Source organism: Neomonachus schauinslandi, chromosome 8 (assembly GCF_002201575.2).
Source record: "Neomonachus schauinslandi chromosome 8, ASM220157v2, whole genome shotgun sequence".
Taxonomy (NCBI): Eukaryota; Metazoa; Chordata; class Mammalia; order Carnivora; family Phocidae; genus Neomonachus; species Neomonachus schauinslandi.
This window is the reverse complement of record NC_058410.1, coordinates 108,269,381-108,292,721: the sequence shown is the minus strand read 5'-3', so window position 1 is coordinate 108,292,721 and position 23,341 is coordinate 108,269,381. Positions and strand designations below refer to the sequence as shown.

General features: G+C 57.1%; 1 protein-coding gene across 3 annotated transcripts in view; it reads right to left on the bottom strand.

The window, feature by feature from the left end:
• Window positions 1–457: 457 nt before the first annotated feature.
• The window catches only part of TFEB (transcription factor EB), a 57,430-nt gene continuing 34,546 nt past the window's right edge, over window positions 458–23,341 (bottom strand). For 2 of the 3 annotated variants that reach the window (XM_021691907.1, XM_044917250.1), the window contains exons 2-9: window positions 7,328–7,602; window positions 6,984–7,238; window positions 6,023–6,100; window positions 4,234–4,354; window positions 4,080–4,136; window positions 3,394–3,469; window positions 2,592–2,739; window positions 458–1,596 (exon numbers count right to left, since the gene is read on the bottom strand). In XM_021691907.1, the coding sequence (XP_021547582.1) occupies window positions 1,108–1,596; window positions 2,592–2,739; window positions 3,394–3,469; window positions 4,080–4,136; window positions 4,234–4,354; window positions 6,023–6,100; window positions 6,984–7,238; window positions 7,328–7,519 (1,416 nt within the window). In that variant the 5' untranslated portion in view covers window positions 7,520–7,602 and the 3' untranslated portion in view covers window positions 458–1,107. The remainder of the gene's footprint in view (window positions 1,597–2,591; window positions 2,740–3,393; window positions 3,470–4,079; window positions 4,137–4,233; window positions 4,355–6,022; window positions 6,101–6,983; window positions 7,239–7,327; window positions 7,603–23,341) is intronic. The other variant, XM_021691909.1, reaches the window with a different exon arrangement.

Genomic DNA, 23,341 nt, shown 5'->3' with positions numbered 1-23,341 from the left:
GGGAGAAAAATCTGGAGAAGTGACCACTAGAACAGGCATTCGGGAACAGGAGAAACATGCCCCCACCCCGGGCCAATGGTAGTCTGGGCTAAGGGTGCCCCAAAGCAGCAGCTGAGAACAGAAGACTTGGTTTGTGAGCAACCAGTTCCCCCACATCACCCAGCTCAGCTGTCTCAGGCCACAGCTGGAGGTGCCGAACCAGCGTGGCTGCAGCGCCATCTTGTGGCCATGAGGAGGGATAATGACCCCTGCAGTCCCCAAGCCCCCCCTAAGTTGGGCTACATCTCCGGCTTCCCTTGAGGCAAGTCTGGGAGGTGGGGGAAACCAGGTGATGGGCTTGTTCCCTCCTCTCCGTCTCCCCCTACTCTGACCCCCCCCAATGGTGGGCATTGGGTTGAATCCTCCTGTTGTGTCCACCCCAGACCACTCCAGAGAGACAGGACAAGCATGTACAAAGCACAGTGTTTACTAAAGGCACAAAGTGGGGAGCCTGGAGGGAGCTGCTCTTCCAGCAGTGACCCCGCGCTCTAGCAGGAACCCAGCGCCCCCTCTTCCGGCCACCCCCGCCCTCACACCATCTGGTAGAGAGCTGTTAGCACCAAAGGGGGGTGGGGGTGCCAGGCTGGAGGACAGACCTGTGGTCATCTGAGTCCCAGAAAGGCGGCCTAGGCACCCCCTGGACCAGTCATTGCCTCAGAGAAGGAACTTCCTGAACCCCCTGCTCTCGCGTGTCCTCCTTCACCAGCAGGGGTGGGGATCAGACTCAGAAGACAGAACCCTCCCAGGACACCTCTTCTTACCTCTAGCACACCTGTCCCCTCCCTTCCCCTCATGATTTCACCTCCAGGAGCCGGGCTGAAGGCCCATTCTTACCCAGCCCCATCAAGAGGGCGATCTCTGGGGAGTACTGAGCCGGGTAGGGGGCCTCTCCTGCCCCCACACGCTGCCAAGCAGGCACTAAGTCCAAACAGGAGGCCAACAGGAAGGAGTGATGAGGCAGGGCAGTTGGCTATATCACACACAACTGCAGCCCAAGGGACGGGAGGGAGGTGGCCCCGGCCCTCCCAGCCCCCAGGTCCGCCCCTGTTCCCCAGCACGGCGCCCGGGTCACAGCACATCGCCCTCCTCCATGCTGAAGCTGCTCCGGCGGCTACTAGCCTTGGAGGCCTCAGGGGACATGGTGGAGAAGAGAGGGTCAGAGGCCAGTGGTAGCAGTGAGTCATCCAGGAGCATGAGGTCCAGATCCTTCTTGGACAAGTTGGGGAACGGGGAGCCATGCTCTGGCCCCAGAGGTTCGGGGTAGCCTGGCGGCCCTTCATCGCCCCCGCCCCCAAAGCTCAGGCTGTGGCTGAAGTCCAGGTGGTGGAATGGGGACGGTGGCTGAGGTGGCTGGGCTGGCAGGGGCAGCGGGGCCTGGGGGGGCAGAACTGGCAGTGACTCAGGATCCGGGACCTCGGCCTCCAACAGCAGGGCCTCCCCGGGGCCCTCCTCGCTGGGCATCTCCTGCTTCACCACCTGCTGGGCCAGCTCAGCCATATTCATGCCCGATGGCGAGGTGGTGGGGAGGCCATGCACTCGAGCCTGCATCTCCAGCTCCTGCAAGGCGGGGGAGCACAGAGAGGGGGGCTGGGGACACAGAGCCACAGGCGCCAGGTACCCTATCCCCCCAGTTTCCCCGCTGCAGCCCTTGCCCCTCCCCTTGTGGCACCCAACATGGCTCAGCTGGAAGCAAGTACAGGGTGGCTCTAGAGTCTAGACCAGTGTTTTTTTCAAACTACAAGTCACAACTCATTAGTGGGTTGTGAAACCACTGTAGTGAGTCTTGACCAGCTCGCTCTCTTTTTGTTTCAATTGAAACAGGCTTGCCTAGACTAGGCCAGAATAGAAATGATCAGAATGCACTGCATCTATTAAGAATGAGGGTTCTTTCATGAAACTTTGATTTTTCCCTTTGAGTGTGGCTATGCATGCTAGATTGCAACGCCCACTGTATTACCTCCTATGAGAGACCAAGAAGTTTAAAAGCTGCCATCCACGTGCCCCTTGTATAGATGACCAGCCCCATATCCAAAGAAGGCAGAGACCCTGAGCACAGCCAGGATTAGAAAGAACCCTCGGCTCCAGGTGGTAGGCAGGAGTCTCCCAAGCCTTGTTCTTTAGTTTGTCCCCAGTAGGGAGACTTGGCGCTCCCCCAGTTCTAGCTCTCTGCCCCCCCCCCCACGGTAGGTCTGCACTCTGCCACCCTCTCGAAGTTAGGTGTAGGCACATACTTGCATTGATCGAGGAAATGTGAGCAGAGGCGACAAGTGTCACCTTGTTGTACACGGCTTTAAGAGCCAGCTCTAGACGCGCCTGTCCACTGGCCTGGGTCCCAGAATGAGGGTCTCACAGAACAGAACCTCTAGCCGGTCCTTGTTGCTTAAAGTTGCCGGGGATGGCTTGTTAGCAAACCATTATGTCCATCCTCCCTCTTCATGGGCATCATTCCCATTCCCCCAACTTCGGAAGCGTATGCACTGCCCCTGAGGTCGAGAGCCAGGCCGGGGCCAGGAGTCAGAGTTACCCAGCAAGTGCAAGTGCATGGGCCCGACCTGGATGCGGAGCAAGAGCTGCTTGTTGGTCACCTCCAGACGCCGCGAGTGGTTCTCCAGCTCCCGGGACTTCTGCAGGTCCTTCTGCATCCTCCGGATGTAATCGACAGAGGCCTTGAGGATGGTGCCCTTGTTCCAGCGCACGTCCCTGCAGGCCAGGCAAAAGAGAGGCGCAGGCTCGGCCGAGTGGCCAAGTATTCGCCATGCGCTCGGCAGGTCAAAAGAAAACCCTGCTTTGGTTCCCGAAGCCTCCGCCGCCAGTCCCAAAGCGGCCCACAAACCCCAGACACGACCAACCCCCATCTGTGGAGGAGGCCCTTCTCCGTCTGCACACAACACACCCTCCCGGGTGACCTCACTGCCACTACCCAGCCCACTAATCCCATGGAAGCCAACAATTCAGAGCAGCCTCCTTCCCTAGGCCTTCCATTCTTGCCACCCAAAACCCACACCTGTCCTCGACTCTCACTCCTCCCAGCCCTGGGCCCCCTCTGTGCCAGTCCGAGTCCAAAGGTTCCCAGCATGACTCCTCCTCCTCCAGGAAGCATCCCCCGCGCTGACCCCAGCAGCCTCACTTCCGTGATTTTGTTCATGTGTCTCAAGCTGGTCTGATTTGGGCGGAGGGGGGAATCTTCTTTCCCCTAACAGATGACAAGCTTCCAACCAAGGGATTCTCTTCCCAGCCCTGGCCCCTGGCAACCAGCACAGGCCCCGGATGCAGAAAATATGCATCAGCTGGGGCTGCCCCACCCCCAGCCCCCGACCCTTTCCCTTTTCCCCCTCTCCCCCAGAAACCGCTCACAGGTCGTTGGCCTTGGGGATCAGCATTCCCAGCTCCTTGATGCGGTCATTGATGTTGAACCTCCGCCTCCTTTCAACTAAAGGTAACAAATCCCGGAGGGAGCAATTAGGAGGATGAGGACCCTACCGGGGAGAAGGGCCCAGCCCAGGAAGTGGTGCCTTGGCCCTTCTGGGAAGTAATGAGTGACCCACAGAACGGATTGCTATGGGAATGAGGGGCCCGGGCGAGGCCAGAACCACCAAGGGGCTCTGCGAGGCCGAAGCACCGGATCAGCTGGTAGCACAGCAGAGTGGCCCGGGGTAGCATTCCCCGGGGCCACAGGGCTGGAACTCCTTCCCGAGAGAGAGTTCCCAGGCTCCACACGCTAAAGGAACCAATCTGATCTGATAAACCCACTCCTTCTTAAGTCCTGGGGATTTCATGAATATCGCTTCCCCTGGGCCCTTCTCCCATCCCCTCCTAAGAGGGCCAGTGGGAAGAAGGCCGTCCTGAACTCATCCAGTCCCACCAACGGAGGAGTTAAGGTCTTGGGTAGGGAAGCCTTTCTAACCCATGCAGGTCAGAGTGGCTTGTTTTGTTTTGTTTTGTTTTAAAGTAAACTCGACCCCCAACCTGAGGCTCCGGTCAGAGGCTTTTTAGGCAGCCCAGGAGAGCGCAAGGACAGAAGGCGCCTGCGCGGGACTCACTTAGGTTGTGATTGTCTTTCTTCTGCCGCTCCTTGGCCAGGGCCCGGCTCTCCGCATCTGGAGGTCAGGGGAGAAGGACAGAGGAGCTGGGAGGGAGGGAGAAGAAGAGGGAGGAATGGGGAGCCGGGGCACCGGGGAGACGGGGAGGTGGTACCTGTGAGCTCTCGCTTCTGGGTCAGGTCAGCGGGGCACGAGCTGCTGGTGACGCCCACCAGGGAGGCTGTGACCTGGGGGTCACCACTGTACACATTCAGGTGGCTGCTGGACAGGGGCAACTGTGGGGTGAGGCGGGGAGATGGACGCGGTGAGCAGCGCCCTCTGCAGGGGGCCCTCCCCAGGGCCCATCATCCCAGGGACAGCCAGGATCCCCCACGCCCCACTTCCAGCTCTAAGGGCTCCAGAGGAGTTCGAGGATGTCAGAATCCACCCCGGCCCTCGTCACCCGGCAATTCCATGGGCAAGTCTAGGGTTAGGAGCTGAGTGAGGCGTGGCCTAGTGGCCTAGTGGCTGGAACCCCTGCGGAGTGATCAGCCCTGAGGGGTGACAGATGAGGGGATTAAGTCCCAGGCACTGGGAAGCCCAGAGGAGAAGCACCTAATCTATTTTGGAGTTTGTGAAAGGTTTCTGGAGGGTGTGGAACGTGAATTGGGTCCTGAGCAGAGAAGTGAGGAAGAGCCTGAGGGCTGAGCAAGCCTCGGCCGGACAGAGCTGGCAGTCCCCACGGGAGCGGACAGGGTGCCGGGGGCAGATCGGACGTGCAAAGACGCTGGCATTTTGTAATGGGCAGCCAGTGGGGGGTGAAGCAGGGGCCCGGCGGGGACAGACTGGAGCTCTGGGGTGATCGCCCAGAAGCCTCGGTAGGACACAGGCACCCTACCACATACGTGGAAACCACCGAGGGGACCAGACACTTGTGCCCTCTGGCCCTCTCCCTCTTCCCAGCCTTCAGTGCTCGGGTGGCAGCAGGTTTCAGACCCAACTGGCCCCGACCAGTCAGGCTGAGCCACTGGGCAATGTTGCCAGGGCGGCGGGGATCCGGGACTGACTCTTGGACTTCCTACTGCAAGATTTGGCGGCTTCCCTCAGTGGCATGAGCTAGGGCCAGAGTCAGGGTAATAGGCGCAGGCCTGAGGGGCAGGAGTGAGCAGCTGAGGTTTAGGACCTTCCAAAAAGGGGCAGGGACGCCCACAATTCCACCTGCTCGGGGCAAATATCTGTCACCCTGTGCAGAGCTAGCCCCCATTCCTTGCCTTATCTAACCTTCCCACAATCCTGTGGGTAGACGGCATCAACCCCATTCTGCTGCTGAGAAAAGTGGGCTTCAGAACAATTAAGGGACTTGCCAGGGTCACAGCCAAAGCCAGAAACTTGGCCTCTTGAGTCTAAGGCTGGCTCATTCCCCTCTGCTACCTCACTTCTGCCTGGGAGGCCCAGAGAGCATTCACACTGCCAGGAGGCTGCTGGAGGGAGGGGACAAAGCCAGCCCCCTATCACTTGTCCCATGGGGTGAGGGACACAGGCCTGTCCTCCGCTGGGTCCTAGGCTTTGTAGAAGAGGGAAGCCCCAGATCCCAAAGGAATTCATCAGCTCGAGGCCATGCTGCTCCCCTCCAGGAGTGCTTTCCCTGCCTCCCCTCTGGTGAGGCCCAGCACTACCTCCTGCCCAGTCCCCTACCCCACCCCCCGAAGACTTCCCCAACTGCCAGCCACCACTCCCCACTGAAGCCCCATCGTGCACGCAGGCTAGGCACGCCTCTCTGGAGTCATAATTCTGCTCGGCCTTGGGCTCTGCTCACATGATTTGACAGAGGTGACTGTCATCTCTGCAGCAAGACGGCTCTGCCCAGGTGAGGACCTTGTCTCGAGTTCTTTCCAGGCTCAGGGCCACTGTAGAACCTCTACCTCCTCCCACTGATATTCCCACCCCACCCCGGCCAGCAGTACCGTGTTGGGCATCTGAGTTTCAGGATTGATGAAGCCCAGGACGTCATCCAAACACATAATGTTGTCAATGACATCAAACTGAAAGAGAGAAAAGTCCATCTGGGGAGGGCCCACTAGGAGAAAGGCACAGGGAAGGGGTACGGGGACAGCCACTGACCTGAAGGGACCTTGGAGCCCACCTCACCTAACCTGCTAATCTCGGAGGGAAAAGGAAAAAGGTCCAGAGAGGGGATGAGTTGTCCAGGTACCACAGGCCCAAGGCCAAGGCTCTTCCCAGGGAGCCAAGATGCCCAAGGAGATTGCTTTATATACCTTCTGTCTGGACATGGCTTTGCAGGTGTGCTGGGCTTTCCTCTATGAGTCTCCTGTTTCTCCCTAGGAAAGCTTTGAAAAGTAGGGATGATGCTTCTCCTGGGACACTGGGGCTCCCTGAGGGCAGGGCTGTGTCTCCCCCCTCAGACTGGGGCTCCCTGAGGGCAGGGCTGTGTCTCTCCCCTCAGACTGGGGCTCCCTGAGGGCAGGGCTGTGTCTCCCCCCTCAGACTGGGGCTCCCTGAGGGCAGGGCTATGTCTCCCCCCTCAGACTGGGGCTCCCTGAGGCAGGGCTGCTACTTCCCCCTCAGACTGGGGCTCCCTGAGGGCAGGGCTGTCTTCCCCCCTCAGACTGGGGTTCCTGAGGGCATGTCTGTATCTCCCCCTCAGACTGGGATTCTTGAGACCAAGGCTGTTTCTCCCCCTCAGACTGGGGCTCCCCGAGGGGAGGGCTGTGTCTTCCCCCTCAGACTGGGGCTCCCTGAGGGCAGGGCTGTGTCTTCCCCCCTCAGACTGGGGTTCCTGAGGCAGGGCTGTGTCTCCCCTCGGACTGGGAGGGACTCTAACAACAGCACCCTGCCTCTGCCATTAGACTAGGCGTCCCAGGAGCATAGCACCTAGCACCAGCTCTGCTCATGGCAGCCACTTACCTCCCTCTCGGGGTTGGAGCCAATGTGCAGCATGGCCATGGGGCTGTTGGGAGCACTGTTGCCAGCTGAGGAGGACATCACATGTCCAGCCCGCACCCCCGGGGAGGCAGCCGGCAGGGGCTTCGGGGAGCCCTGGGCAGGGCTGATGTGGGCGGCAAACTTGTTCCCGTAGGTCTCGGACAGGTACTCCCTCACCTTCTGGTCCCGGGACTGCTGCAGGTGGTAGGAGGTGGGGTTCTCCAGGTAGGACTGCACCTGGGGGTGGGGGGGAGAAGGCGAGGGTTCTAGGGGTCCCGGAGCCAGGGTGGGAGGGGACAAGGCCCTGCCTTCGGGACAGGCCCTACCTTTAGGACCTCCCCGGGCACAGGTGGCGGAGACTGGAAGTGGACGGGGGTGTTGATGGCCGGCGTGGGCGGCCCGCCCAGCTGCTGCTGCACGTAATGCACGACGGCCCGCTGCTGCATGCGTTCCCTCTGCTCCTCCTGCTGCGCCTGCTCCCGCATGAGCTGCATGCGCAGCCCGATGCGCGACGCCATGGCGGCCACGGGCACTGGCTCCCTGCGGGCGGGGGGCAGGTCTGGGAGGCACGGCCCGCTTCAGAGCACCGGGTCCTGGACACCTGCAGCCATTGAACAGGAGAAGACACTGAGGCCCAGAGGGGAGAAGGGGTTTGGTCACCGAGCAAGAGGGTGACGGAGCTGAGACCTGACCCCGAGTCTCCCGCTTCCTGGGCCAGAAACGGAGACCCTCTCTTCTTTGTTCATTGCAGCTGATCGGCCCCAGAAGGTTGGAGTCACTCTTGACTCCCCTCTTTCCATCAGGCCACATGGTGATCCTGGCAGCTGTGACCTCTGCCACCACCTCCCCGCCCCCGATGTGGGCCCGGCCTGGAGTGGGCCTTATCTGGCTTCCTGAGGGAGCCTCCTAATGTTCAGACTCCCTCCTTTCTTGCCCTTCAACATTCTACTCGTAACTCAGTAATCACAGGGATCCTGTTAAACCTTTTAAGTCAGATCCTGTTCCTCCCTCTGCCCAGAACTATCAATGGCTCCCATGTCGCTTGGAGTAAAAGCCGAAGTCCTTACCCTCAAAGGCCCTCTTGTGATCCGTCCCCACCTCACGGTCCCCTCTGACCCCATCCCCCCCTGCTTTCTCCCTTGTTCCACCTGCTCCAGCCACACCCACCAGCCTCTTTATAATCCCTCAAACACACAGCAGGCACGCTCCCACCTCAGGGCCTTTGCACTTGCTCTCCCCTCAGTCTGGGATGCCCCTCCCCCAGATACCACTCATTCCTTCACCTCTTCAAAGGCTCAAAAGTCCCTTCTTACAGAGACCTTCCATGACTAACCTATTCAAACTTGCAAAATTCCTACCTGCCCCCCCCCCACCTGCAACACTCCCTATGCCCCTTCCTTCTTTGTGTTTCTCCATAACACTTATCACCATCTTAACCATTATGCATTTTTGCTTAGTTATTTCATTCACTGTCTATCTCTTTCTCACTAGGAATGCAAACTCCCCTCAGGGGAAGCATTTTGTCTGTCTTGTTCTCTGCTGTGCTTTCAGCCTTTAGCCCAGGGCCTGGGATACGGTAGACGTACCGTGACTGTGTGCAGGGAATGATCCCTATTTATGAATCAGGCACTGGCAAAACAGCAGTAAGCTAACTATAGTCCCTGAGCTCGTGGAGTCTAAGGTCCAGTGAATGAGAAAAGCAAGTCCACAGGCCATTACAAGCCTGTGCAAAGGGACGCTTTAGGGCACCTGGGCCTGCAAGGGTCCAGGGAGGGCTCCCACCACCCAGGATGTCAGCCCTGATCATGGAGGGGTCTCAGTGGGATGCGGGACTGAGGCCCCCAGGCCTAGTCTGGAAACGGGGAGGAAAAGACAGACTGAGCCCAGCTGCAGGCCCTAGCTCACTGAGGGACCCTGGCACATCGCTTCCCTTGGAGGCTCTGTCTCCCTAGGCACAAAATGAAACAGTTGGACTAGGTGATTTCTAAGGTCCCTCCCAGCTAAGAGACTCCCTGAGAGGTACAGAGCCCCCAGGCGTTCCCGAACTCCATAAAGGTTCCAGCAGAGGGTCCCATCTCAGGGACATTGCAAGAGGCCATATGACTTCGTGGTTGAGCAAGCATTATCAATCAGGGCAGACATGGGCCTAAATCCCAGCTCTGCCACGTCTTGGCTGTGTGACCTTGGGCAAGTCATTTCATCTCTCTGAGTTTCAGCTTCCTCATCTGTAAACAAGTTCTCCGTCAGAAGCTTGGTGAACATGTTAAGTGGAAAGATGGTGTCTTGCACAGCGCACGGCACTTGGTAGGCTGAGTGGGGGAGTAAAGGATAAACACAGGACTAAGAGGGTCAGCTGTAGTACAGACCAGAGGCCAGAGCTGTGCCCCAGGATCCGAAGAATGAGACCCAGACCTCTGCGGGGGGGGGGGGGGGCGGGTAGCAAAGGAAAGCAGCGTCGCCTAATGCCAGACATCAGACTGTCACTAAGTACCTCGTGGAAGGTACTGGCAAATACTCAGTGAAAATCACTGGATCATGGAGATAGTAATAATTTGCATCTATTTGAGCATTTACTCTGTGCTGGGCGCTGTTCCAGGCACTTTAACCTCAAATGGCCCCACGAGGTAGTTCTGCTTATTATCCTCCTTTTACAGATAAGGAGAAACAGAGGCACAGGGAAGTTAAGTATCTGGGGACAGAGACAGAGCTGGGACCCAGTCCAGCGGGGCTCCCCAGCCCATTGGGGCAGGGCACGGGCGGGGGGGTGTCTCCACACAGAGCTGGGAGGGAGCTTGTCCCGGGCTGCATGTCTGGTTGGCTCAGGACCACAGATGGAGCCCAAGCCACCAGACCCCGACCCAGGGCTCCCTCCACCACCACAGCTGCTTCCTTGCAAAGGAGGTCCGCACCATCCACCTCGGAGCTTTGAGTACTCAGTGACCCTTACTCACCTTCCTTCCTCCCTTCTCTGCCCCCCAGGCCAGGAATTAGTGAATCAGCCCCAAGGGTCTCTCTGCCCAGCTCCCAACAGGACAGACCCCCAGGGAGAAAGGAGCAGACACCCCCTCCTTCTACCCCTTTCTCTGTCCTGCAGCTGCAGCCTCTACCCCTTTCCTATGCTCCTACAGAGGGGTAGCCTGTCTTCACCAGCCACCCCCGCCCCGCAGCCCTGCAGACCTCATGGGCTCTGAGCCCAGCCCAGCCCACTGCCCTGCAGCTGCACCCCCTGCAGCCCTGCATGCTCGCACCCCTCGGGGAACAATCTGACTTCAGTTGGTCCCTGTTGGGGGGGGTGGTGGCACAGGGCCTGGCAGTGCCAGCCGGCACGGGGAGGACTGGGGGAGAAGGAGCCCCTTGTTGCTCTGACAAAGGGCTGGGTGCCCGTCCCCGGCTGAGCTAGAGCTGGCTCTGCCCCGGGAGAACCTGGGCTGCATCCTGCTCAGCCTCTCGCTCTGCTCATTGGTAAAATGCCAGTGGCAGTCCCTGCCCGACCAACGCCATCCAGATCTCTGTGAGCCTCCGGGAAGAGAGGGTATCAGAGAACTGTGACCGGCGAGCTAGCTGTGCACTGAAAGGTGCTGGGAGCCTTAGCCTGTCCGCCATCTTCTGACAGAGGGTGGCCCAGGGGCACAGCAGAGTGAGGCTTCCCCGCTCTCCCCATTGTGAAAGCTGTAACCCCAGTCACAGAGCTGCTTCCTCTCTCCACAGCCCAGCCTTCTCCCCTGGCCCTCCCAGGAATGAGTACAGGGTTAAGGAAGGGACTTGAGGGGATCTGGGGGCAGATGGGGTGGCCCAGGAGAGAACATTCCCTGCCCAGCCCTCAAGCACACCTGCTCACTCTCAACACCTGCGGGACCATTCCCAGCCTCCCCCGGCACCTAGTCTGGGCAGGAAGAACTAGGAGGAGGGATGCAGGAGAACCAAAATGACCCCCGAACCCTCCCCCGTATCTGACCTCCAGACCTACCCGGCCTGGGAAGGGCCCACCATTCATGCATTCGGTAATACCCGAAGCCTTGAGTGCCCACTGTGTGCAGACACCAGGGCTAGGTGTTTCCCTGGAGAACCTTCTCCCCTGGCCCCACCCCCAGGTAACACCCTCCTGAGGGGACTATGGGGTCTAACGCCCCAGAGAAGTCCTGCCTCTCCCCAGTCTGCTAGAAAAGTTCTAGAGGTAGCAGGGACTGAAGTTTCAGCCAAGACCACGAGAGCCGCCCCTCGCTGCACCCCCCAGAATCCACCAGCCATCCCCTCCTCCCTCGCCCTGCTGTTCATTCAGAACCTCCCGCCTGACTACCGCTGCCCTAAGCTGCGTCTGGGTTCCAGCTTGTTGTGGCCAAAATGAGCTTCCCAATCCAGCAGATGCAGCTGAAGCCCTTCCCCACCTCCATCCACCACTGCGCCCATACTGGCTGGGCGACTTTGGGAAAGCCACTTAACCTCTCTGTGCCTTGGTTTTCTCTTTGGTCAAATGGAGCCAATAAGGGCACCTGCCTCTTGGGTTGTTGTGAGGATTCAAGGAAACACGGTGGGTGTGTGGGACTCCCTAGCATGCCCTTAGGCATCCACTAACAGACAAAGGCTGGGCTTGCCTCCAAAGCCATGCACATCTCCGGTCAAGGCCAGGCTGGTTTCAGCCTGTGTGGGGGCCTCCCTCATCAGACATTTACACATCAGTATGAACTGGCTCCGAAGCTTTCCTAAAGGAAGATGTCTACAGGGGGAGGGGGAAGATTGGGAGAAATCACTGGCCTACACGAGGGACAGGCAAGGAGAGAGAGGATCCCAGAACAGAAAAGCTTCAGCTAGAAAGACCTCAAAGATTGAGCATTGAGTGGAAAAACAAAATTACGAATAAAATGTAGAGCCTGAGCCCATTTAGACAGAACATGGGTAAACATGTAGAACAGACTAGGAGGCTCAGAAGGTTTCTTGAATGCTTGCCCTGGGGCAGGGCTGATCTATGTGCTTTCACATATTAACTCATCCATTCTTCACAACAACCCGATGAGGTGACCACTATTATTGCCTCCAGTTTTCAGGGGGGAAACTGAGGCACAGAGAGGTGAAATAACTTGCCCAAGGTTGCGCAGCAGATGAGTAGCAGAATGGACACTTAAACCAGCCTGCCTGGTTCACAGCCCCCACTCTCAAGCTTCTATTCTGGGCTCCCCCAATACCCCCAGCTGTTCAGAGTGGTTACCTGTGGGCTGGGGAGTGGTAAATAGGGTTCTTAGAGTTTCTCATTCTTACTTTTTTTTTTTTTTAAGATTTTATTTATTTGAGAGAGAGAGAGAATGAGAGAGAGCACATGAGAGGGGGGAGGGTGAGAGGGAGAAGCAGACTCCCTGCCGAGCAGGGAGACCGATGTGGGACTCGATCCAGGGACTCCAGGATCATGACCTGAGCCGAAGGCAGTCGCTTAACTAACTGAGCCACCCAGGCGCCCCTTACTTTTTTTTTAAAGATTTATTTATTTGAGAGAGAGAGCACACGAGCGCACACGGCAGAAAGAGGCAGAGGGAGAGGGAGAGAGAGAATCCCAAGCAGACTCTGTGCCAAGCGCACTGAGCCCGAGACAGGGCTCGATCTCACGACCCTGAGATCATGACCTGAGCCAAAACCAAGAGTCAGACATTTAACTGACTGTGCCACCCAGGCGCCCCCTGTGATTCTTTTCATACAAGGGGAAAAGAAAGCAGGGCAGTTTCCAGGGGGCTGTGAGGACCCCACCTGCTTCTAGTCATATCCAAAGGTGGGGTTCCTTCAGTTCCACCCAGAGTCTGGCCCAAGCCCTGCCCTCTCAGTGTGACGGTTGTTAAGCCAGCCGAGGACCCTGGGTGGGGACACTGAGTGGCCACCAGAGGGTCAGAAGTCACATGCCAATTGGAGCTGGAGGGCCAGGACCCAGGTCCAACTCCGTTTCCACTACAGCCCCAGACATGAGCCTTCAGAGGGAGCACAATCATGCAGTGCTCCTCAAATTGCTCTAAGTGGAGCCAGGACCCCTCAATTAACTGTGGGGCCTGAACTTCTCTGGAGAGTCTTCTGCCTTCCGGGTGATCCTTTAAAACTTGGAACAGGAAGAGGCGGCCAGGTGGCTCAGTCAGTTAAGCATCTGACTCTTGATTTCCGCTCAGGTCAAGATCTCGAGGTCATGGGATTTAGCCCCAGTGGGGGGCTCCACACTCAGCTCAGAGTCCGCTTGAGATTCTCTCTCCCTCACGTTCTGCCCCTCTCCAACTCGTGTGAGTGTGCGTGCACATGATCTCTCTCTCTCCCTCGAAATAAATAAATAAAATCTTTAAAAATAAATAAAAATTAGGGCGCCTGGGTGGCTCAGTCGGTTAAGCGACTGCCTTCGGCTCAGGTCGTGATCCTGGAGTCCCGGGATCGAGTCCCGCATCGGGCTCCCTGCTCGGCGGGGAGTCTGCTTCTCCCTCTGACCCTCCCCCCTCTCATGCTCCCTCTATCTCATTCTCTCTCTCAAATAAATAAATAAAATCTAAAAAATAAATAAATAAATAAATAAAAATAAAAATTGGACTTGGAGCAGGAAGCAGACTTCCCATGACTCAGCAACTCCACTCCTAAGTGGACGCCCAACAAAGCATCATCCATGGCTCCCCAGAGGACACACTTAGAACATTCACAGCAGCCCTACGGATAGCGCCCAAGCCAGAAAACACCAGGCATCCATCAACAGGGAAATGGATAAGGACGCTGTGGTACACACACACACTGGAATGCGACTCCACAGTGAGGGAGAGCCCACCAGTGCTACACACCACACAGACGCCTCTCGCAGACAATGCTCAACTAAAGAAGCCACAAAAACGCACCCACCACCACCATCAACGTCTCTACCATTCAACCAGCAAAACGAATCTTCGGTGAGAAATCGGGATCCCTTGCGGGGGGTGCCCGTGGGGGCACTAGGAGTGTTCTGTGATTTGATGCAGGTTTGACGACACGGAAGGTCAAGTTTACAAAAATGCATGCGGTCGGTGGCTCACAATGTGCACACTTTTCTGCATGTGTGTTTATACTATCGTTAAAATTTACATAAGAATGAGGGCAGACCTTATAATTTAAAAGAAGAATGGAACAAATGGCCCTCAGCTCTGCCCAAGTGTGGCTCCAGGGACTTTAAAATGCCTTCTGCACCACACAACCTCAACACAACAGGGCCAAGGGTAGGGGCAGCCTCTCTGGAAAAGCGATCTGGCCATATGGTTCAAACCTTCGAAAGCAGCCACCAGCCCGACGAGGTGATCCCACACACAAAGGCTTTTCTGCATCAAGATGCCCACCATATTATATAGAGAAAAATGAGAAATAATCTCAAGGTCCTGCAGTACGATGGTTAAATAAATTATGTTGTATTCCTCCCGATGGAATGTTATGTTTCTAGTTGGTAAGCCAGGGGTAGATATGTCAAGTGACAAAAAGTAGAAGGCAAAATTGTACATAAGATCTGATCATCACCATGTGCAACTATATGTAGAAAACCCTTTGGGGAAGAAATATATGAAAATATCAAACTTCTTTTGATGATGCAATCAATCATGAATTTTTTTTTAATTTTTACTTTCTGGAATGTTACTCTTTTTTTTATCATGCACATGTACATGTTTCTAATCAGAAAACAGTATTTTATACTAACAATTAACACCAATGGTGTACTTACTATGTGCGAGGTGTGCTTGAAGCACCTCACTGGAATATCACAGTTACTTCCAATACTGTTCACTCCTTTACAGATGAGGAAAAAGGCACAGAGAGGTGGTCACTTGCCAAAGGTCACAGAGCTAATGAGTGGTAAGGCCGGCCCCTGGGGTTGAGAGTTAGGCCCCTCCATCCTGCATTTGGGGCAGAGTGGCCACAATGTATTTTAGGGATTCCCACTGAAGAAACCCCCTACCATCAAAGGGTTTCAGTCGCCCGATCTCTTTCAGCCAGCCCAGGGGCCCAGTGGGTGCCGGGGACGATGGACTGCTCAAATGCAAGCAGAAAAAACTCTGCCTTTCCTCAAAGGGCAGAGATAATTTCCTGAATTCCCAGAAAAACACATGTCTCGTGGCTGAAACAACAAAGGGTACTAGCCCAACCGCTGGGATGCCTGTTTAAGCCATTTACTACGTTCTGTGTCTCTGTGGTTGGAAGAAGTTTCCTTCTGATCCAGGCTCTTACAAACTACCAGTTGTGCGGGAGCCTGCCCAGTGGTGTTGGAGGGGAAATCAAATCAACCACTAAAGGAAGGCCTCCCGAACAGGTCCTGAGGCTCCCGGAGGCCGGGGGAAGGACCCCGTGACCCCCTGTGTAACCTTCCAGCCTTGGGAAGGGAAGAGAGGGGAAGATTCCAGGACCTGGTTTGTTTTGTCTTCTCTGAACTCCCTCTGGCAGAGGCAAAGGAAGGCCTGATGAACTAAGAAACAGAACAAAAACGTGCATACAATCCGCATGCTGTAGGCCACGGCCATTTGAAATTGCCAAGGTGGTCAAGGTCCCTGCAGGGCCTGGGGGAGGGGGGGCATCCAGTCCCAAAGAGAGCTGGGGAGGGGGTGGGGGGAGGATAAGATTCCCAGGAGCCTGACTCAATGTCTCAGCCTAGCCTCAGTCTTTCCATTAGTCAATTGGGGCTTAGCAGCTGGGGCTACCTCTCCCAGAATGGTTGTGACCTAAGTTGGGATGCTAGGTATGGGATCCTCTGCAAGGATGTAAATGTGGGCAGGGGAGAGATGTCACCACTTTGTCACTGTTTACTGTCCCCTTTGTCCATGCCCACCTAGGGCATCCCTGGACCAGTCTCCTCTTACTGTTCCTCTCAAGTTTCTTTTCAGAAATGGTCCCCCCCCACCCTTCCGCCCCCCCCACACCGTATCAAGACCCCAGGCTGGGGCAGAGCAGCCTAGCAGCAACCCCAGCTTGTCTCTCCTTATGGGACAGGGCAGGAAGGCGTCTGGCCAGCTTTTCCCATTACTGGGCACCCTCTCTGTTTCCTTTCCAAAAGCCTTGGTTTGTGTAAGACTTCCATTTCCAGAGCTTGTATATCACATGATTCACTGCAGTGCAATGGGAGAGGCATGTGGGTAATAGTGATCCTACCCCTGGGTTCTAAAGAGACCATGGGCAGGCAGGGTACTTAGCACAGTGCCTGGCACTCTGGAGATGCTTCATAATTCAGGTGGTTTGTTATCTGGTCCAGTGGTTCCCTGGAGGTCATGAAAGGCAACAGTGGGGCCCTCTGGCTGCCTCCAAGATTGAAAAAGAGCAAACAGGGGCGCCTGGGTGGCTCAGTCGTTACTCGTCTGCCTTCAGCTCAGGTCATGATCCCAGGGTCCTGGGATCGAGTCCCACATTGGGCTCCCTGCTGAGCGGGAAGCCTGCTTCTCCCTCTCCCACTCCCCCTGCTTGTGTTCCCTCTCTCGCTGTGTCTCTCTCTGTCAAAATAAGTAAATAAAATCTTTAAAAAGAAAGAAAAGAAAAAGAGCAAACAGAAATCACACTCGCCCTTGCTAAGTGTGCACTGTTTGACTGGAAGGTATTTGGTACCAGGAGCAAGAATGGGGTCAGTGGTATGTGCTTTTTAACACTTTTATTTTATTTTTATTTTTTTATTTAATTTTATTTTTTTAATTCAATTAATTAACATATAATGTATGATTGGTTTCAGAAGTAGAGGTCAGTAATTAACATTTTTATTTTAATGTTTTGGCCTTTTCCCCCTTAACCGAGATATAATTTATCCCAGCAAAATGCACAGATTTAAAGTGTACAGCTCGGTGCATTCTTACAGGTGTGTACCCCTGTATAATCACCACCCCGATCAAATCGGAGGGCGTTTTCATCACCTGGGGAAAATTCCCTCCAGGACCCTCCCTTAGAGGGACTGTCCCGTCTCACCTCCATCCCCTGGTTGAGTGTCACCTGACCTTGGACAGACATAAAAGCTATCAAGTGGGACGTGGGCCTCTGTCTCTCTCATGCAATATAATCACTCGGCCAAGTGGGACCACTCTTGGCACGGGCTGAACAATCCCCTGTTCATGATGAATAAAGACTGGGGAACAAACAGTGAATTCTAAGAGGAAACGAAAGCTCTAGAAGGGTGGTCTGCACAGAGCACATCAGTGGAAGCCCAGTGAAACTCAAACCCAGGGCGCACCCTACTCGGCACACAGGGCACCTGCCTCGAGGGGACCTACCATAGGAGGCCTTGGTTGGGGGGGGCACTGCAGGGCTTGGGGGGGGGGAGGGAGGGGGGGCAGGGGCTCGCTTTTAAATCTCTGAACTCAGGCAGGAGGTGGGGAGGAGGGAAAGGAAGGGGAGGGGAGGCGAAGGGCAGCTACAGCAGCTCCTGGCCTGCTCAGTGGCCTCCAGTGCCTACAGCTTAGGCCCATCAGCCCCACGTCCCAGCTCACATCCCACAGGAAGGGGTGGGAGCTGACGCCTGCTGGCTGGCCCGCCTGCTGGCCCGGGGCAAGGCACAGCAATTGTGCGGCACATGGAGAGGCTTCAAAGGCAATCCCAGACCAGAGAGGCGCCTGTCCTGTCCCATAGGGACCAGCGGGAGCCTGGCATGAGGCCTGCCCCAGGAAGACTGTCACTGGGCTTTGGGGGACAGGGGACATGTAGCTGAGGGAAGCATGGAGAAAAGGAACTAGAAAGGTTTCTTCTTTCTTCCTAGTCTACCCTTGTGATATGCACAGATACAGACCCTCTGCCTGCCTGTCTGTCTCTCACACACACATTGCCATATCCTCACCCTGCCGCTCAGCGGGCAGCTGCCTTCCCCTCCTCCCCTTGGCTCCCTTGCCCCCATCTCCTGGACACCTGGTCCCCTTGAGCATCCCGCCTGTGGCTACACTGCTTGTTTCTCCAGTTGTTTCCTGGCTACCTACCAGTCTCCCCAGGTACAAGGAAGCTTCCAGAGAAATCAGCTTTCTTCTGATCCTCTACCCCATCCCACCCATCAGAATTCCCAGAACGAGACGCAGGGATCCCTCGGCCCGGCACAAAAGCCTCGGATGCTTCCCAAGAACACAGTGGTATTAGAAGACCTGCATTTGGCTGTCCCCCTGCCCAGCTGTGACCTCAGGCAGGTCCTGTCCCTCTCTGGGTCTTGGAACCTGGTTGATAACATGAGAGGGCAGGACGGGGTCCCTGGCAGGCCCTCTCCTGCTCTGTCCGGGCACGCTGAGCCTCTGGATGGCATGGATGTGGCCAAGGCCACGTGGCTGTGGAGCCAGCCTGCAAGCCGGGGACTGGTTGTCACCATCACTCCTGCTGCTGCCCAGCACGTGGGAACACCAGGGTTGTGGCGGCCTTGGGGACCCAGCTTTGGCTTTCCTTTCTCCTCAGGAGACTGCAATCCCACGCGCGCGCACACACACCCTAGTTCTTCGGCCCGGTGCTTGGGCCAGGAAGGCTCGGTGACTCTGGGCGAGAGAGGGCGCAGCCGCAGAGGCTTACGCAGCCAGCACACTGAGTGCCTTCTGCTTCCACCTGACGTCTCACCCCCAACCCAGCCCCGGCACCTAAGCCCCCCTGCCCCAGCCCTCCCTGCCCTAGGCCCGGGGGCCACGGCACACCCAACCCACAAGCCCTGACGCCGGCCCCGGCTCCTGGGGGGCTTCCTCTCCAACCTTGCTGCCCCAGCCCCACACCGGCCTTTCTCGTCCCTGCCGTGGCTTGGCTCATACACCGCCAATGAACTACTGTTTGGCTTCCTTTTCAAGAGTTTAATCTGGGGGCGCCTGGGTGGTTCAGTTGGTTGGGCGACTGCCTTCGGCTCAGGTCGTGATCCTGGAGTCCCGGGATCGAGTCCCGCATCGGGCTCCCTGCTCAGCGGGGAGTCTGCTTCTCTCTCTGACCCTCCTCCCTCTCATGCTCTCTCTATCTCATTCTCTCTCTCAAATAAATAAATAAATAAAAAGAGTTTAATCTGCCTCTGAGGACTTGGAAAGCAATCTCTTTATAACCGAAGTATCCAGGTTTTGCTAAAGGAAAGAAGACATTGCAGAGGCGAGGGGAAAGGAAGGAAGGAGAACACCTATGAGCATGAGCGTGACGACCACATTGCGCGTACAGAGGGCGGCCTCCAGTCTCCCGGGTACAAACCAACAGGCGTTCATTATTACCTGTACTGAGCACGTACTCCGCACCAGGCACAGTTCTGAGTTGGTAGATATTACTGATTTCACCCTCAAAGCAAGCCCACCCACTTGTGAGGAAGCAGTAGTATACCCTCCCATTTCAGAGAAGGAACAATTGAGGCGCAGAAGAGGTTGACGCTTTGCCTGAGGTCACACAGCTGGTAGGCATGGGGCGTCCGGTCAGGAGTCCGCACACCCGACCTCCCCCAGCCCAGGCTCATGAATGCAGGGAGCAGGGCAATGGGGTAGGTGCCTGAGGGGGGAGTCTGTCTGGAAAGGGGCCTGAAGAGGCAAGTGATAGCGAGCCCATTCGTGGAGGGGCCTCAGGGTAGGCAGGCGGGGCAGGATGCCAGCCTCACTCAGCTTTTGTCCTTCCAGCACTATTTCCCCTTCAGCCCCTGCTTCCCCTCAGCCTCCCAGGGCTGCCCCCCTACAGCTTCCTGACCACTGTGTGCCATGCCCTCACCCAGCCCCCCGGGCTGCAGCTCTCTGAGCTCTCTGGAAGACACTTGGGCTTTAGTGGCGTGCTCATACGCTCATAGGCTCTGGACATGGATGGACAGACCAGAGTTCAAGTCTGGCTTTGCCACTTACCAGCTGTGTGACCCGGGACAGGAACTTAGTCTCTCAGAGCCTCAGTTTCCCCATCTGTAAAACAGGATGTTGATAATGCCACCTCCCTCAGAGTAGGTGAAGGGATCAAGGAGCGTGAGATGCTCCTGGCACCTAGGGGGTGGCCCGTGAGTGTCAGCTCCCTGGCTGGGTGAGTAGCGTCAGTCTGGCCGGAGTTTAGATGGCTCAGGACCTTTTAAGTCCTCACCACTCAAAGCAGGATCCCCAGGCCTCACATCCCCTGGGAGCTGGTTAGAAATGCAAGCTCTCAGGACAACCCAGACCCACTGAGTCAGAACCTGCATCTTAACATAGCATTCTAGGAGATTTGTGGGTGCATTAAAGTCACTTGCAGCCTTCTGGGGGCTTGGTCACCTGCTTCCAAGAATGAAAATGGGTGAGGGGTGGAAAAAGACAGTGGGGAGGTGCAGGCTCCCGGTGGGGAGAAACACCTGAAGGGACAGCATGGCTCTCCCCTGAACAAACAGCCCTGATTCTCAGGCCCAGAGACCAAGGCGGAGGCAGGAACACAGGGCTCCAGGCTGGCTCTGCACTCAGTGCTCGCCGGGTGCTGGGGCTCCGGCCTGTGCAGGAGGGGGAACGGTCTGGGTCTGTGGGGAAGCAGCCAGGAAACTCATCTGGTTACCGGTGGAAAAGCAATCCAGACAGGCTGCGTGAGACACGCCCATTCACACACCCGCAGCATCTCCTACACACACACCCTTGCACACACAGGCACGCTTACCGTCCCATTTACACGGCCCCAGAAGGGCAGTGTGTGCCCGCATGGGTGTGTTGTGTGGTCCACAGGAGGCGGGGGGCGTGCTGAAGCCCCCTGCAGCAGGCCTAGGAGACCACTCTTTCCTCCTTACTGCTTTACCCTTGCTCACACCTGCCTAAGCCCCAAATCCATCTGAGCCATGAGAAACCCAAGTCCTGCTCATCTGAGGTCGACAAGGACCCACATTTTGATTGGTCACCTGCAACATGCCTGCTGACCACCCCCCAAGCATGAAACCTCCCACCCCAGATGGCTGGGGGAGTAAATAGCAGGGTGAAGCTTCTGATCTAAGGGTCCCCCCGGAGGCAGCAACACACCGTGGAGGCTGTGCATCCAACACACCCATCTTGGACATACACATTCACACAGAACAGGAGCCAAGCCGACCCCCTCTCCGACCATGTCGCTTCCCGACGGGCAGGGACCACTGTGCGCCCTACCCGCAGATGGGGGCAGCTCTCACCTCTATACCTCCATGTCCGGTTCAGAAACACACACCCTACTGACCTCATTCACCACCGCGATCTGGACTGCCAGGGGCCCTAGGCTCATGCGGGCTCCTAAGAAACCCTAAAGTGTGGGGCCAGAACCTCAAGCAGGCCTAGGATGCCCAAGAAAGAGCCATAGGTTAGGGGGTCAGTGGGGACTGCTGCAGATTATGTGATGTCATGGGTTCTGGAAAGGCCCTTGGCCCCAAAATATCTCCTCTCTGGGTCTGGAAATCCCTCCCACCCCTCTAAGAGTTCACTGCTGGGAGAGGTTGCCCCGTGAAGCCCCGGTAGCTCCCAGCTCTGGGGAGGCTGACAGTTGGCTCGAGGGTGGGGAAAGATGGGCGGGGGAGGGCGCAGGGAGGCAGCGGTGCCAAAAGCCCACCATCATCTCCCTTGGGTGCCCTGCCTACGGGCTTGGAACTCCCGCTGGGAGGGGGCACTCTGTCCCCCAGTGCCAGGAGGCTGGCTCCCTAAAAGCCAGCACCTCTCGGCCAGGGACGGGGTCCAGCAAGGGGAAGGACATGAAGCGCCCCCGCCCCACCCATGCCAGAGGAAATCAAGTCCCAACCTGACTGACCCCTTGCGGAAGGCAAGTGCTGGTGGCCAGGAGGGGGTGGGCGCCCTGAGACAAGAGAGGTGGGGGACAGGAGGGGAATTAACCAGGTTCCAAAATAGCACAGTTGGTTCTGCCTCACTTCACCCTGTGCAATGTCTGGCAGCTTCTGCTTTCGGTCTGACTCACGCCTGGTGGGGGCAGGACAGGGCGGCCGGCGGCGCGGACAGAGGCTTCAGGATGGTGACAGGCTGTCCTCTGCTCACTGCACATCGGCCCTCCTCCCCTGTGCCCCCCCCCCCGACCTGGCCTTCTGGGGACATCAACAGTGGCACAAAATCAGGGGTTCCCTTGCCTGGGTCCTGTCCCAGCTCTCACCCACCCCAGGGCCTCCCCAGTGCTGCCTGCTACCCCAGACCCCAAACTCAGCTTCGTTTCTGTCCTGCCCAGGTATGCTCCAGTGGGTACCTGGACCCCTTCTCCATCTGGGAAGCCAGAGAACTGGCCCGACAGCCAACCTCTCCCCCCGCAGGAGCAATGGCCTCCACGGCCTGGCCCACGTACAGAGTGAGTAAGCGGCCTGCACCTGCCCTATCCCCGCTGCATGCACAGCTAGGACAGGAACACCACCAGTCTTACTCTCCAAACTCGCATAGCAGCTGGCCCACCTTTGGTTTCTGTCCTTAAACATAAGCAGCACTGTTCCCTTAACCGGGCAGAGAGAGGAACCAAGTGCCCTAGATTTTGTGCTGTTGGGCTGGGGGAGGAGCCCGTCACTCTGCTCTCCCCCTTTCGTGATCTCCCACCCACCTGTGTCCTGCTGCCTTCCCCCCACCCCCCACAGAGGTGAGACGTGGGCAGCCATCTGTACCTGCCTTATACCTCCTCCCTGGACCAAAGTCGCTTCAGCTCCAACCTGAGCCACCAACGGAAAGCCTCATCATATAGTCCACCTCTTGGTCCCACGTAAACCATGTCCGTCCTCCTCCCAGCCCTCACACCAGCATGCCAGCCCCAAGAGCACAGCCACCCTTCTATCCAAGTGGGGCAGGTGCACAGTAGATGGAGGGAGAATATGTCAGAGGTCACGAGGTTGGCCCACATGGGCAGACAAACTCCCGCCACCCACCCTGGCACACGCACCCTGACCCAACCTGGAGGGGAAAGGCTGTGGGCGGCGGCTGGAGAGAGAAATCAAAGGGACGAGGATCTGGCCTGCCTGCCTGTGGCCTGATGCACCCACCGCCAGGCCCAGCACCGGCCCCGCCCTACCCTCCACCCGCCCTCTCCGCACTCCCACACCTAAGGCCTTACCTACACACCACTTCCCACTCTTAACTCTTCCCATGCCCTCAGCCCCATAAGGCTTGAGACTGCAGTGTGAGTCTGTGGGGTGGGAGCAGAAGTCAGCAGGGAGGAGGCCCTTCTCCAGGAAGCAGGCACCGGCCAGAGCCTTCACCAGGGACACAGAAGGATGCCCTTGAATAAAGCGACCCCCCCCATTGCCCCGCGCATTGCATCCTGTTCCTCATAGGGACGTGGAGGGAGGGCACTAGAAGACAACCACGTGGCAGCCATGGGGCTAGTGGCCCCAGGAGGGGAAGAGGCAGGGGCATTGAGAGAAAGGAAAAGGAAGTCAGCAAAACCGCTACAATCACAGTCTCAGGATGCTGGGGCTGGGAGGAGACTCCGGGCTCTGTGCTCCTCAGCACATCCGTCCCGCCCTCTTGGAGAGGATGCGGCAC